We start from the raw sequence: 14,913 nt of genomic DNA on the forward strand, positions 1-14,913 counted from the left end.
GTGGTTGTCTCATCTAGAAAACAGGGATAAGAGTACCTATCTAAGAGCACTGTTGGGAGAAATGAATGAGCTGGTGCGTAGAGGTGCCTGAACAGTGCCCGGAGTATAAAAAATCTTCACAAGTATTAGCTATTACTGCCAGGGAAATCTTCTGAAAGGGGTTTGGGGAGACCTAAATACAAACAAAAAACAAATGGCAGTTTGGTCATTGACTTCTACCTTACCTTATGCTTGTAAAAGGAAAAGAATGGATTTTTTTAAATTTTTTTTTTCTTTTTGAGAGAGACAGAACATGAGTGAGGGAAGGATAGAGAGAGAGGGAGACACAGAATCTGAAGCAGGCTCCAGGCTCCGAGCTGTCAGCACAGAGCCGGACATGGGGCTCGAACTCTCAAACCATGAGATCATGACCTGAGCCAAAATCAAGAGTTGGACGCTTAACTGAGTGAGCCACCCAGGCACCCCAGTATATGAATTTTTAAAACCATGTGGGGGCACCTGGGTGGCTCAGTTGGTTGAGCACCCTACTCTTGATTTTGGCTCAGGTCATGATTCCAGGGCTGTGGGATCAAGCCCTGTGTCGGGCTCCGTGCTGAGCATGAAGCCTGCTTAAGATTCTGTCCGTCTGCCCTGTTCTTGTGCGCTCATGCTCTAAACTTAAAAATTAAAAAAAAAAAAAAAAGCGTGCAGGTATTTTGCTTAAAGTCAACAACAAAAGACCTAACATGATAGTTACTTTCCTCACAGGGGGAACTGTGTTAAAGCCAGAGAGAAAGCCCAATGCGAAGATCGAACTAAAAATAGATTTTATAGGGGCGCCTGGGTGGCGCAGTCGGTTAAGCGTCCGACTTCAGCCAGGTCACGATCTCACGGTCCGTGAGTTCGAGCCCCGCGTCAGGCTCTGGGCTGATGGCTCAGAGCCTGGAGCCTGTTTCAGATTCTGTGTCTCCCTCTCTCTCTGTCCCTCCCCCGTTCATGCTCTGTCTCTCTCTGTCCCAAAAATAAATAAACGTTGAAAAAAAAAAAAAAAAAAATTAAAAAAAAAAAAAAAAAAAAAAAAAAATAGATTTTATAGGCATATATGAGGGATATAATGAGTGGCACAGGTTTTCAGAAGAGCAGATTATTTTCAACTGTGGTGGTCAGGAACAAGGTGACACTTTAAGTTGGGTCTTAAAGAAGACTAACTTGCAAATTAAAGAGTGATAATGTAACAACTGCCTCTTTTTTTATTTTTTTAATGTTTATTTTTGAGAGAGAGAGACGGAGTGTGAACATGGGAGGGGCAGAGAGAGAGGAGACACAGAATCTGAAGCAGGCTCCAGGCTCTGAGTTGTCGGCACAGAGCCCAACATGCGGCTTGAACTCACAAACCGTGAGATCGTGACCTGAGCCGAAGCCGGACACTTAACCGACTGAGCCACCCAAGCGCCCCACAACTGCCTCTTGATTAAAAAAACAACAACCCTAAAAAATAGTAATGCCTCCTCAGAAAAGGCAGAAAGTCCTGCTTTAATCAACAAAGATCTGGTCCCGCAATCCTCAAATCAAACCTGGAGTCAACATACAATGAGCTCATCCCAATAGTGAAATCTATCCAAGCTTCTTGGAGGAGTTTGAGATATAACATGTATATTCATTTTCCCTTTATTCAACACAAGTAAGTCAACCATGAGTAGTTTTAACCACATAAATTTGTTTTAACAATATAAACTTGTTCTAAACATAGATAATCTTATCTATGATGAGGCCTCTGGAGGTAGGGCAAATGTTTCTCCACAATCCAAACCACTGGCTCCAAAGAAAAGCTTTTGAAAGGACCTTGCTACCTAAGGGGTTATTGAACATTATTTTAAGGGCTCGGTTTCTAATAACAGACACTGTTATGGAGGACTCTTTTCCCTCACCTGGAATTTCTGAAAGTACTAAAAAATTCATGTATTTCAATGATTATTTCCAGATGTCACCATTCCATCAGAGTATTTTGTCTTACAGTTTTCGGAACAAAAAATCCTTTTTTTTTTTCTCTATCTTCAGTTGTGCTTTTCAGCTCTGAAACTCAAGCCCTGTTGAACTTGAAGCTGTAGCTAACACTATATAAGCACTTTAAGTAGAAGGATAGGAAAGTCAGTGAGAAGGGAGAGTTCAAAGGAGCCCTTTTAGTGAGGACAGTATTGCTAGGGGTAGGAATAATTGTATAGTAAGGCAAAGATTCATAGAAAGGTCGCTGAATATACGATCCACCATGAGTCGATTGAACTTGGACACGGCAGTATTCCTGTCAGTACAAGGAGGAGCAATGGGCTCAATTCTGAACTAGAACTCCTTTGCGTGTTGGAACAGCCTATCCCTGGGGCCAGGGGAAAAAAAAAATCACTTCCTGCTGACATTACTCATTTTCAGGTACAGATGAAAATACACACATACACGCACACACAGAAAATCTGATGGTTGGAGTCTCTTGGGCTACTCCAGGTTTCAGATCAGTGTTTCTTCCTGTGGATTTGTGGTATTCCGGCAGCTAATCCTTTGCAGGAGGAAATGGGAGCATTTTCAGCATTTGGAAAAAAAAAAAAAAGGATCACAATTATAATAACCCACGAGAGTCTGATTCTTTGGTATTTAACAAAGTGAAGAGTCTGGATGACACGTTCAGAGTGATTCTCCACTATGAAGTCTTTGATGCCTAATGAGGGCTGAACTACACCTAAAAGCTCTCCCACATTCTTTACACTCACAGGGCTTCTCTCCAGTGTGAATCCTCTGATGCTGAGTAAGATGGGCACTTCTGCTGAAGGCTTTCCCACACTCAGGACAATCAAACGGTTTCTCTCCAGTGTGAATCTTCTGATGCTGAGTAAGAGACGAACTCTGGCTGAACGCTTTCCCACATTCTTTACAGGTGTAAGGTTTCTCTCCTGTGTGGATTTTTGTATGTTTTATGAGAGTTGAGCTCTGACTGAAAGCTTTACCACATTCTCTACACGTGTAGGGTTTTTCTCCAGTATGAGTTCTCTGATGGCGAATAAGGGCCGATCGATCACTAAAGGCTTTCCCACAGACATTACAGGTGTAAGGTTTCTCTCCAGTGTGAGTTCTCTGATGTTGATAGAGGTGTGAGCTCTGACTAAAGACCTTGCCACATTCACTGCATTCGTAGGGTTTCTCTCCAGTGTGAATAAATTGATGGACGATAAGGGACGAGTTGTGGCTAAAGGCTTTCCCACATTTACTGCATTCATAGGGCTTCTCTCCAGTATGAATAAACTGATGTTCAATACGGGATGAATTGTGACTGAAGGCTTTACCACATTCGTTACATTCAAAAGGTTTCTCTCCAGTATGAATTCGCTGATGTTGAATAAAGTGCGTTATCTTAATAAAAGCCTTCCCACATTCATTACATTCATGGGGCTTCTCTCCAGTATGGATTCTCTGGTGTTGAATAAGAGAGGCACTATGATTAAAGGCTCTCCCACATTCAATGCATTCATATGGTTTCTCTCCAGTATGAATTCTCTGATGTACTGTAAGGGCTGAATAATTACCAAAAGCTTTTCTACATTCACTACATTCATAAGGTTTCTCTCTATATTGGGTTCTCTGATGCTGAATAAAAGGTGCATTCTGAATTAAGGCTCTTTCATGCACATTATATTCCTTCCCACCATGAACACTCTGACGATGTTTGGAAAGGTACGAGTCCCAGATATAGCGTTTCCTATCTTCGTAAGACTTCTCTCCAATATTGGTTTTCTCATGTTCAGTGTGGTGTATGCCATGGCCAAAGGTCTTCCCATACTGATTACATTCCAAATTTTTTTCTCCACTATGAGCTACACAATGTCGCACATATACTGAGTGATCACTGAGTAGTTTACTACATTCATTACACTGAAGAGCTTTCTCATTTGTGCTATCTTTCTGATGTCTTGCTAATTTTGAATTCTGTTTAAAGATCTTTCCCTGAGCATCACATATATATGGTCTCTCTTCTTTAGGATGTCTTGATTGTGTAACAAAGTCTGACTTTTGACTAACACGTCTGCCAGATTCAATACATTTGGGGTTACTCTCAGCTACAGAAGTTACTTTCTTGAAGATAACCGTTGCTTCTTTCCGGAGTCTATCTTGAGCATCCTCTTTGAACTCTGTATATCCCCAGGCTTCTTTCAAACTTGCATCAACCTCTGTGTTTTTCTCCATACTTATCCCCTGGTATGATTCTTCTTCAGAAAATACATTCTTTGGGCTTAATTTTCTGGTCTCCAAATCTGCAGGGGAAAAGTAAAAATGTTCCCTGTACTAGAAGAAGGAAATGGCTACAGCAGGAATGAGATAATAATTGCATAAATACTATTGGTCACGAATATAAGTCTAGTAGTCAAAAAATAATTTACGGTGGGCACTTGGGTGGCTCAGTCGGTTAAGCGTCCGACTTCAGCTCAGGCCGTGATCTCAAGGTTGGTGAATTCAAGCCAAGCCCCGTGTCGGGCTCTGTGCTGACAGTTCTGAGCCTGGAGCCTGATCCAGATTCTATGTCTCCCTCTCTCTCTGCCCTGCCCCCACTCACGCTGTCTCTCTCTCTCTCTCTCTCTCAAAACTAAACATTTTTTTTAATTTATAAAATTATGAATTTTATTTATAAATAGATAAATAAAATAATTTATTGAATACCTATTATGGGCTAGGACTCAGTGATGAACAAAGACATAGTACAAATCTCTTTTGAGATTTGTAGTCTATTGGGGAAGATAGGTATTAATCAAATAATTTCAAGAATGATGACGCTGTAGGGGCGCCTGGGTGGCGCAGTCGGTTAAGCGTCCGACTTCAACCAGGTCACGATCTCGCGGTCCGTGAGTTCGAGCCCCGAGTCAGGCTCTGGGCTGATGGCTCGGAGCCTGGAGCCTGTTTCCGATTCTGTGTCTCCCTCTCTCTCTGCCCCTCCCCCGTTCATGCTCTGTCTCTCTCTGTCCCAAAAATAAATAAAAAACGTTGAAAAAAAAAATTAAAAAAAAAAAAAAAAAGAATGATGACGCTGTAAAATAATGTGTTATGGAGATTTCAACTGTGAGGTGATCAATGTAGGAATGATACCTGCCCCTAGCCTCTGAACTGCTAGAACCTTCCCTTGCTTTTGCTACTATCACCACCAACAGTCCCCAGGCCCCTCATCTGGAGTTCACTACAGCTAGGGTCATTCTTCAGTGCTACATCTTCTGTGCCCACTGGTCTAGTTCCACAGTAACCCTCTTTGATGACGTCTGAGCTTGCTATCAGATTCAGTAAGATCATTTCCCATATTGTCCTTTGCTACCATGAATGTTACCATTTGCCAGAGATCTCCTTTAGCTTTCACTTTTTTCCTTCTCTCTGGGCCTCCAAAATACACACACACACACACACACACACACACACACACAATCAAAGACAAAGAGGGTCAAAGCTCAGGAGAACGCAGAAATTTTAGGAGGATCAGGGATTAGGCTTACTACTGGTACTAGTTCAGCCTCCTCATAAACTACACATGACATACATTTTAATTGTAAAATTGGGGCTTCGTAGTTGGGGATCTTGTAAGTACTTTACCAAGGGTCAAACAGAGCATACATGTTTTGCAAGCTGGACCATTTTCAAAGTAATCTTGTATGTGGCTTATATAATGTAGGAAAATGAAACTTAAAAGAAAGCAATGGAAGTGAAGCAGGGGACAAGAACAGTAGCAGGGGGGCTAATCCACTATCGGATTAGCCGAAAAGAAGGAATGACCTATTAAATCCAATGGACACTCTTCAGGTCTTCTTCTCTTGATCTCATAACGCTATGAGCACCTCCTCTCCTTGAAATGTTCTTTTCTGTTGGCTTCAGTGACAAAATCTGACCTGGTTTCCTCCTACTCTGGCCACCCTGTCTTAGTATCCTTTTTGGATTTTCTTTCCTTCATTTACATTGATAAAATTTGTATGACATATCTTTACTGCCATCGCCCATTAAAAATTATTACCATTTTATTATTTTGATACCATTTTCCTCCTGTGTTTATTTTTGAAAAATTACACAAGTGATATAGATGTATACATAGACAGACAGATAGCAGATACTTAAATGTGTATGTTCATTGGGCTTCTAGGTTCTCTTTCAATTTTTCATGCTCTATTTCTCTATTTTCATATTTCATCCACTCCCGCGACTTCAATTACCATCTATTATTCTCAGATGATTCTCAAATCTGTACAACCAGTTATGATCTCTTTCCTTCACCAAAATCCATTTGACATCTCTTTCTTATATTTATCTACTTTCCAGACACCCCTATTTAGGCCAGAGTTTCTCAACTGCAGCACTACCGGCATTTTGGCAAGACGAGTCTTTGTGTGAGAGGTTGTCTTGTGCATTATAGGATATTTAGAAGCATCTTTGGCCTCTACTCACTAGATGCCCATAGCACCCTCCCAGTCTTCAGACATGTCACCTGGGGGCAAAACTGCCAGTCTTTCAGAACTACTGGTGTAGACCTACCACTGACTCTTCAAACAGCTCAGAATAAACAGAACTTATCTTCCACGCCCATCCCCAAACTTGCCATTTCTCATGCGTTTTCCATCTCAGGGAAAAGAACTTCCATCCACCTATATCACCAAGCCAGAAACCTGGAAATCATCTTTGTCTGTTTCTCCCTCACCTCCCACATATACTCAGCAAATTCTATCAATTTTACAACCTTAAAATTGGATGTAAGATCACATTCCTTAAACTTACATTCAAACTCCTTCATACCCTTCATACTTTTTAGGGAGGACAAAAACCAGGTGCAATGAAAACAAAGTAAATGAAGGAGAGACTCCAGCAACTAGACAGGAAAAGGGAATGACCTCATACAATGCCTGGAGTGAGGCACAACAGTGATCTCTGCATCGAGTGTCAGGGCTATAACTTTAAGGAGGAAGTACACCGTCCTTTGAGTCTGGGAAGAAGCAGAGTTAGGCTAACAAGACTCTGATCATGTCCAAATGAAGATGAGACTTGAGGAGGCCTCAACATTTTCTATAGGCCAGAGAATTTGGGGAAGAACCCCTAACTCATATTTCAAATGATGCTGTCTGCCTTGTTTCCACTTACGTGTGCAGCTGCTTCTTAGTACCTCTCCCTCCTGCATCCATGGATTAACTGCTTGTTCCAACTGGGAGATGATATCAGGTTTAGAAAATGGAAATCCTACTCAAGGAAAAGAAACGGAATGTGATGATCGGTTTCAAAGACCGAGGACCACCCCATTTTCAACCCTACTCTTGCATTTTTAAGAGCAGAAAACAAAATAACTAATTGCCAAAAGCAATTAAATATTTTCAACCAACGTGGGGTGAGAAACAGTTTAAGGATCTGCTCTGGAAACTGGAGGGAAAAGTTAACCAAAGCCTCCTTTGTGATCTTCCCCTAACAGGAGCAAGGGAATCTTTAGAAAGCAAGGGCATCCCAAAAGGCCTACCTGAGGTGAGGACCCAACCTTACCCAAGGAGACCAGGTTCCTGTAGTTCTCCAGCATTACATCCCTGTACAAGACTCTCTGCACAGGGTCTAGTTCTTTCCATTCTTCCTCAGTGAAGTTCACAGCCACATCCTTGAATGACACAAAGTCTTGAAACACCGGCAAGTGGTTCTGAAGGGATGGATGAATAAGGCAGAATTAGGGGAGACTGAGGGAAATAGAGAGGAAATGGATCCAACCATGTTCACAGTGTCAAAAGCATACTGACTTGTAGGTTACGAAGTCTTAAAATGTATATACCCTTTTAACATGCCAATCGTATAACTAGAAATCAATTATAGGGGCACCTGGGTGGCTCAGTCGATTGGGCGTCCGACTTCGGCTCAGGGCATGATCTCACAGCTTGTGGGTTCGAGCCCCACATCGGGCTCTGTGCTGACAGCTCGGAGCCTGCCTCAGATTCTGTGTCTTCCTCTCTCTCTGCCCCTAACCCACTCGCATTCTGTCTCTGTCTCTCTCAAAAATAAATAAACATGAAAAAAAAATCTATTATAATAAAATGGTCAGAGACATGACAAAAGGGTTATAAACAGATTCTTATCTATTTATAACTTACGATAGCACAATAGTTCTAAATAACGTAAATGTGTGAGGAGAGTGGCAGAAACTGCTAGCTACACTTCCCCTCCTCACCTTTCTAGGTAGACAAACGTTCCCAATCTCCTTTGCAGTTAGATGGGGCCATGTGACTGAGTTCAAGACAAGAGAACGCACCACACGCAGGCCTGACTCATACATTCCTCCATGCTGTTCTCCCCTTCTGGCTGGCTAGTATGGATGAACCCAAAAGTGAATTTGGGAGCCATGTGGTAGAGATATCAGAGCTTCAGGCAGCTCATGGCCCTGAATGGCCACACTATCAACCCACTGACCCAGTCATGGTTGATGAAAGAAACTGATGAAAGAAACAAGAACAAGAAAGAAACTTCTATCTTACCGCAGCCCTTATACATTTGGGGTCTATTGGTGACACCAGTTACAAGTTAGCCAATCCTAATTAATTCAGAAACTAGCACCTTGAAGCGGAAGGTATCATAACAAAAACCTCAAATATACCGGGGCGTTGGCTGACATTAAGGCAGCGAGTTTCAAAGAAATGGGTATTTAAGGCTGGAATGATGTAGACTCTTGATACACACTGGCAAAGTAATTAAGAGCCATGAAAGCAACACCAAAAGTTCACTGAGCCTGTAGCTCTGGGGGAAGAAGTAGGAAAGAGCCAGAATGCTAGTTTGTACAGGAGGCTTCTGGATGTATTGGGCAAAGAAAACAAAGACTTGCGCTCTGGAAGGAATTTACTGACTTTCAAGCTAAAATAAAATGGAGTCCCAAAATTGGGGGCTTCACATGGTTGGAAAAGCAAACTGTTTCTACACCTCATACAAGAGGAAGTAAATCTCAGAAAGGCTTTGAGCGACAAAGGCCCATTAAAACTTCTCAGCTAAACAAAGTAACTTAACCCAATAAAAAAGATTGAGTTAAGGATAGGGTGTTCCCATTCAAACCTATTGTTCAGCAAGCCTTAAGGTTATCTTCATTAAGAAAGAGACACAGTAGGGGCACTTGGGTGGCTCAGCTGGTTAAGGGTCTGACTTCGGCTCAGGTCATGAGGTCATGAGGTCATGATCTCCCCGGCCCATGACTTCAAGCCCCGTGTAGGGCTCTGTGCTCACAGCTCAGAGTCTGGAGCCTGCTTTGGATTCTGTGTCTCCCTCTCTCTCTCTCTCTCTATTTCTTTCTCTTTCTTTTTCTTTCTCTCTCTCTCTCTCTCTCTCTCTCTCTCTCCCCCCCTCCCCTGCTCATCCTCCATCTCTCAAAAATAAATAAAAACATTAAAAAAAATTTTTTTTTTAAAAGAGACACAGTAAGTAAGAAACAGAAGTATACCAAGCTTGAGAATTAAATCTAGGAAAGAACTTTGGGTGTGATTATCAGTACATGGCAAACAGATCAGAAGCTTCTTAAGTTCTTTAAGTTTTTATATCCTGATTTCAATGGACTTCCTTTCTTCCTGTCTCAGAGGAAGCAGTACGTCTCCTCAGTTCTAAGCTGCCTATGTCACTGACTTCCCAAATATTTCTTCTCAAAAATCTACTCATCCTTCAGGGCCTATTTCAAATCTCACTGCTTCTATTAGCCGGGGGCTCCCTAAAAGGGCTTAAAAGTGCCGACTGAATGAATGAAGCCTTCCCCAATCTCTCTTAGCCAGACACACTTGCTCACTCTCCTCTGAAATCATACATTTTCCCTAAAGCACTTGGAGGAGGCTCTCCATAAATTTACTGATCTGTGCCACACAGATTTGTGTTCATGTCTTTTTACCCCACAGAGAACATTCTAAGCAGGTGGATACCATAGATATTTCATGGGTCTTTGCTGATCTAAGCCAAATGCCTCAAGGGGACAAAAGGAGGCCTGACTCTCACCCAACCATGCTCCCAGACCTCTCCCTCCCCATGCCCTCTATTGCCAACTGATGGGAGAGACCACGTCGTTGGCGGTCCATCCCACCCTCTTGATTCTATCTTTTAAAACTACTGATGCGGACAGGGCTGACGAGCTTCATGTGAAGAGAGAGAAACTTATTTGCTTCAGGAATTAAAATGAAGTTTCAGGGAGGACAGGAAAACCCCCGACTCACCTGAGACGTTGTTGCCCCAACAGCAGCCATATTCTCCTCAAGAGACCTCTTTTAGAAAAGGGCAGAGTCCCAAGATGGCAAAACTGGAAGGAAAGTATGAAAAAGTAATACAGTTTAGTTTTTTAACTTTACTCATTTATTTGGGGGGGGGGGGGGGGGAGAGAATCCCAAGCAGGCTCCGCACTGACAGTGAAGAGCCGGACAAGGGACTCGAACCCACGGACCAGGAGATCATGACCTGGGCCGAAACTAAGAGTCAGACGCTTAATGGACTGAGCCACCCAGGTGCCCCAGGATCCCATTTATTAATATGTGTCTCAGACCTGTTATTTTGGAAATAGCCTCTTCTGACAAAAAGTACCTCTGACCTTGGCCTGTCACATGGTTTGAAGGATTCCCGCAGACATCCACATTATGAGGCTTCCCAGATAACCTTAGAGAGTGGACTGAATGTAAACTTAGGGAACGGTATGATCATTAACTGGGTTCAGGACATACCTGAGCCTGTTTCCGGAGAATGAGGATCCCCGTGACACACACCAAAAAAAGCACATACTGTTAGGCTTGGCAGGAAGCTAGCTTACAGATCTCCTGCCTCCTTTATTCATGAACAGAGAAACTTTCCAACTTCACAGAACAAGAAAAAGGGGCCGCAGAGGAAAAGGGCAACGGTACCCAAGCTGGCAGTCAAGGGCACCGGAAGAATCAGCTGCCAGATCGTGAGTGTTCCAGGCCCCCACCAAGTCTACAGCCATCCTAGGTTCGTTCCATCGCACAGGTGACCCACTAAATCGTCGTCCGTCATCTCAGCCTCCCCTGCATCCCGAGCACCCAACACAGTATACCAGACGGCAACAGGCCCAAAGTGTTGGGAATGAATTAATGATCCCCTAACTTCTTTGTCGGACCCCATGCCCATCAAGCACCTTCCTGTTCACGACTGCCTTCCCCATTTTGATTTTTTGCCTACTGGGAGAAAACCAATAATATTAACTTTGAGCACTTCTTTAAGCTTGTCTCTGGATGGGACGGTTGCACACCATTTATTTTACTCCATATATAATTCGGTTGTCCTAATACTCTACAGTTTATTATTCAGCTCTCACCCTCCACCACCACCAGAAAGGAATACGTAAAGCCCCTTGTGGATTTGTTTGGGGAAGAAATAGGAATTTCAAGCCCTTATCAAAAACAGTTTAGAGTTTCATGAGTTAAAAAAAAAAAAAAAAAAAGCATGCCCGCCCCTAAATGTTTTCTCACTAGAACACTGCCTCTGGAGGCCGCCTGCCAGCTTTAAATCCTGGGCTCTGCACGGCTACAGGCAGGTTTCTTCTGTGCTTCAGTTTCCTCATGTGAAAAATGGGAATAATAATAGTATCCGCCGTGAAGCATTGTGCATTAACGTATATAAAGGGTTCAAATCAGTAAGCATTCAGTAAAGGTCATTTGTCACTTAATTCTTATTACTATTTTCTGCATATCACCACTAACCAAAATTTTATGGGATTTTCTTTCTAGCCTTTGTTTTATGAAAACAGAAGGCACAATCAATGTATCTGGTCATACCCCAAACCCCGACTTCCCCACAAGATGCCTGTCCCCTCCCTGTGCTGAACGCTGAAAGATAGGGTAGAGACAGGAACCGGTAAGTTTGAGGGCCTTGAGGGGCACCTGGGTGGCTCCAGGGGGTTAGGCGTCCGACTTCGGCTCAGGTCGTGATCCCACAGTTCGTGAATTCAAGCCCCACGTCGGGTTCTGTGCTGACAGCTCGGAGCCTGGGGTCTGCTCTGGATTCTGTGTCTCCCTCTCTCTGCCCCTCCCTCGCTTGCACTCTTCTCTCTCTCTATTTCTCAAAAATAAATAAACATTAAAAAAAAAAAAAAAAGTTTCAGGCCCTTGAGAAACCAGAGGGGTTGCAGGCAGGATGTCTGAGAAAACCAGACCACAGATAGACCGCGGAATCCCCTTCTAACCTGGGCCATCCCTTTGTATCTCCCTCCTTAAGAGAGAATACTTCAGAGAGTCTGAAAGGAGTCCTATCAGAGCGGGCAATGGGCCCTGCAGACACAAGCCCCTGAGCTCCCCCAAGTGCTAGAATGCCAAATCAACTCATCAGCCTCTCCCTGCCCATTTCCTTCTCTCCATCCAAGGAGTCTGGCACGCCCCCTTGTCCTCCTTCGGAGAGGCATCTGGTGTAACAGAAAGAGGATGGAGGGTGAGAGGTCTCACCCTTTGGAGCTTCAGGTAAAAAGGGAATGATGTTAGTAAAATTACTACTACTCACGGCACTCACCATGTACCGGACGCTTTCCATAAATCACTTGTTACAAATGGGGAAGTTGATGACGCGTGTCAGACCTGCCCACACACATTTTACAAGGCTGCTGTAAAGACAAACCAAAATGAGGTTATGTGCGCACCCTGAAGGGGCCCTGCTAACAGCAGAAGCCTGTCTCCCTTGCAGATCTTACCTCTGTTCTGGGGTTTGCGGATCTGCTGCTCCTGAACCACAGCCTCCACACCACCATCTCCATAGAGCGACCTCACCCAAATCCTCCATGCGTCCTCCTGGGGATTTACCAACATTCTCTCAGAAACTCCGGCAAGAGATTCTGGACTGAATTCTTCTTTTTCATGCTCTGAGACCCCCCTCGTCACAGTAATCAGGGAGTCTGAAGCAGTCTATTTTGAGCGAAGACTAAAGCCAAGAAGTTCAGCCGTCACTCAGGCTTCAGGAAGCCCTGTTCACAGGGGAGTCTCAATGTAACTTTTACCCCAGGGCCCTGCAGAGACAGACACCCAGGAACATAGATCATCACAGACGAGTGAAGATATCGTTACCAACGTGCCTTTAGGACACACAAGTGCAGGCCATGATGGCAAGCGGCCCACCGGGAGTGAAGGCACCCGGGTTCTCATTTCTACTATGTACCAGCTGGCTCGGTGACCCAGAGCAAGTAACTTTTCCTCCCTGGGTTTCTGTTTCTTTTCATGTGCAAGTGGGAAGGGGGATACCGACTATTAATAATGGCTACTACTGATCCAGCCCTTACTTAGTGCCTGGCGCTGTCTCAACTGTCCCATATCAAATTTCCATCTAACCTTCACAATCACCACTTAAAAGGTAGGAACAGTAAACTTCACTTGACGGATACGACACGGGGGATGCAACGTTCGGTATGCTTACGGTTCCATCACTATGCAATAACCGCTTTCTCGAGCTGTAGACACACAGATCCCTTACGTCCACAGCGTCTCACGTCAACACTGAGTCTACGCAATGGTTCCACCACGCCGTGGGTTGCAAAGGCACAAGGGCAGGCGCGCGTTGGTCTCTGACCTGGCAGCACGGAGAGCCTTGGGCCCTATCTGCCTCGCCTTCCAGCCAAGCGCTTCAGGCTATGCGGGCGCGCAGCCCGTTTCCCAACAAAGGACCTGAGGTATCCCAGACGTTAAGCACACGTACACACCACCGTCACGTACACACAAAAGCCAGAGCAGAGGGGCAGGGTCGAGGTGGCCGAGCCCAGACAGACGGCACCCCGACTCCAGAAGAAGGGATTATGGTCAGGTCAGCAGGCCCTGGGAGAACCCCAGTGGGACGCGGTGAGACCCCCCCCCCCCCACGCCTGACAACCCACTGCTGGACACACACACACACACACACACCCCACCCCGTCCAGCGTCTGCTCCTCCCCGGTCCAGACACCGAGCAGGTCACTTTAAGGGAGCACCGCTAGGACAGAGTTGCCGCGAGTAAAGCCCGTCCAGACAAAGGAGCCGGAAGCGGAAGTGTGCGCGGAGGCTTCTGGGAAATGTAGTCCCTCCCTGCCCCGTGCTGGGACGCCCTGCCTCGGCCTTGGCCTCCCCGGCTCCAGCGTGTTCTGCGCTCAGAGACAAGCCGTCGCACGGCCCTAAGAAGGGAGGTTAACGTTGGCGGCCCCGGGAAAAGTGGACAGGAACCATTGGGGGCGTCTACTAAGCCATCTATGACTGTCGAGAGTATTTGGGGGCGGGTCGGGGTGCATCCGGAGAGCAGAGGTCTCGTCCGGTGGTGGGCTGGTCCCTTTGGTCACTTGTCATAGAATGAGTGGAGCTGCAGCCCTGCTTCAGAAAACCCGACACAGCAGTCCCACGCGTGAGGTTCCGCGTCATTACCGGAATCCGGGCGGATACCCCGTGCTCTCACATTCTGTGGCCAGATCTTCAGTGGTTCCGACGCTCCCACATCCTCAGCCCAGAGCACGCGGTCGTTTGACGGCCTTTAGGGTTCCTGTCACCCAAGTGTAGTATTCCGATACGTGGAGAAGTGGGACCCTCCCCGGGCGAGGAACAAATCTAACGTGTAAGGCTGTTCTTAGCAACATGACGTTTACATGTCCCTGTCCAGAGATGTGCAGCATTGTCCCCGTTAGTTCCTGTTTGCTAGCCACTTTCATAGGCATGACAGTCCTCTGGATCCCTTGGTTGATTGATTTGATATGTATACAGATGCAGTTAATTTAGTTTCTTGGGGGTAAATTCTACAGCCAACCTCTCCACGATAGGCCCATCAGAAGGTGCTTCTACTCGGTTCTACTGGGACAAGACTGAAGCTGGCTGAGCTGCTGGTGTCTTCGTTGTCACTTCCAGAAGCAGAAAGTGCTGAGAAGGTGAATACTCCAACTTCTAGAACAAACCCGCAGGCTTACCACCGCCTTTACCACCCACCCCACTTCCATAG

The 14,913-nt window shown here is 45.1% G+C and overlaps 1 protein-coding gene across 2 annotated transcripts; it reads right to left on the reverse strand.

Moving 5' to 3' along the window:
- Positions 1-1,676: 1,676 nt before the first annotated feature.
- LOC131497024 (zinc finger protein 883-like) lies at positions 1,677-13,833 on the reverse strand. Of its 2 annotated transcripts, XM_058702909.1 has the most exons (6): positions 12,662-13,833; positions 12,484-12,574; positions 10,191-10,273; positions 7,513-7,660; positions 7,123-7,218; positions 1,677-4,274 (listed from the first exon to the last, which is right to left on the reverse strand). In XM_058702909.1, exons 3-6 carry the CDS (start codon positions 10,218-10,220, stop codon positions 2,653-2,655), a joined length of 1,896 nt encoding a protein of 631 aa, XP_058558892.1. In that variant the 5' UTR covers positions 10,221-10,273; positions 12,484-12,574; positions 12,662-13,833; the 3' UTR covers positions 1,677-2,652. The 2 variants fall into 2 exon arrangements, with proteins under 2 accessions (XP_058558892.1, XP_058558893.1); XM_058702910.1 differs by lacking the exons at positions 7,123-7,218; positions 10,191-10,273; positions 12,484-12,574; positions 12,662-13,833 and having other exon boundaries at positions 7,490-7,607.
- Between the last annotated feature and the right edge of the window lie 1,080 nt (positions 13,834-14,913).

Source organism: Neofelis nebulosa, chromosome 16, assembly GCF_028018385.1.
Source record: "Neofelis nebulosa isolate mNeoNeb1 chromosome 16, mNeoNeb1.pri, whole genome shotgun sequence".
Classification (NCBI taxonomy): domain Eukaryota; kingdom Metazoa; phylum Chordata; class Mammalia; order Carnivora; family Felidae; genus Neofelis; species Neofelis nebulosa.

Coding starts and splice junctions, on each gene's coding strand:
- LOC131497024 (XM_058702909.1), bottom strand. CDS start 10,220: ATGGCTGCTGTTGGGGCAACAACGTCTCAG. Junction 7,661..10,190: donor TTGGGGCAACAACGTCTCAG/GTGAGTCGGGGG, acceptor CCATCCCTTCAG/AACCACTTGCCGGTGTTTCA. Junction 7,219..7,512: donor CAGGAACCTGGTCTCCTTGG/GTAAGGTTGGGT, acceptor TTCCTTGAGTAG/GATTTCCATTTTCTAAACCT.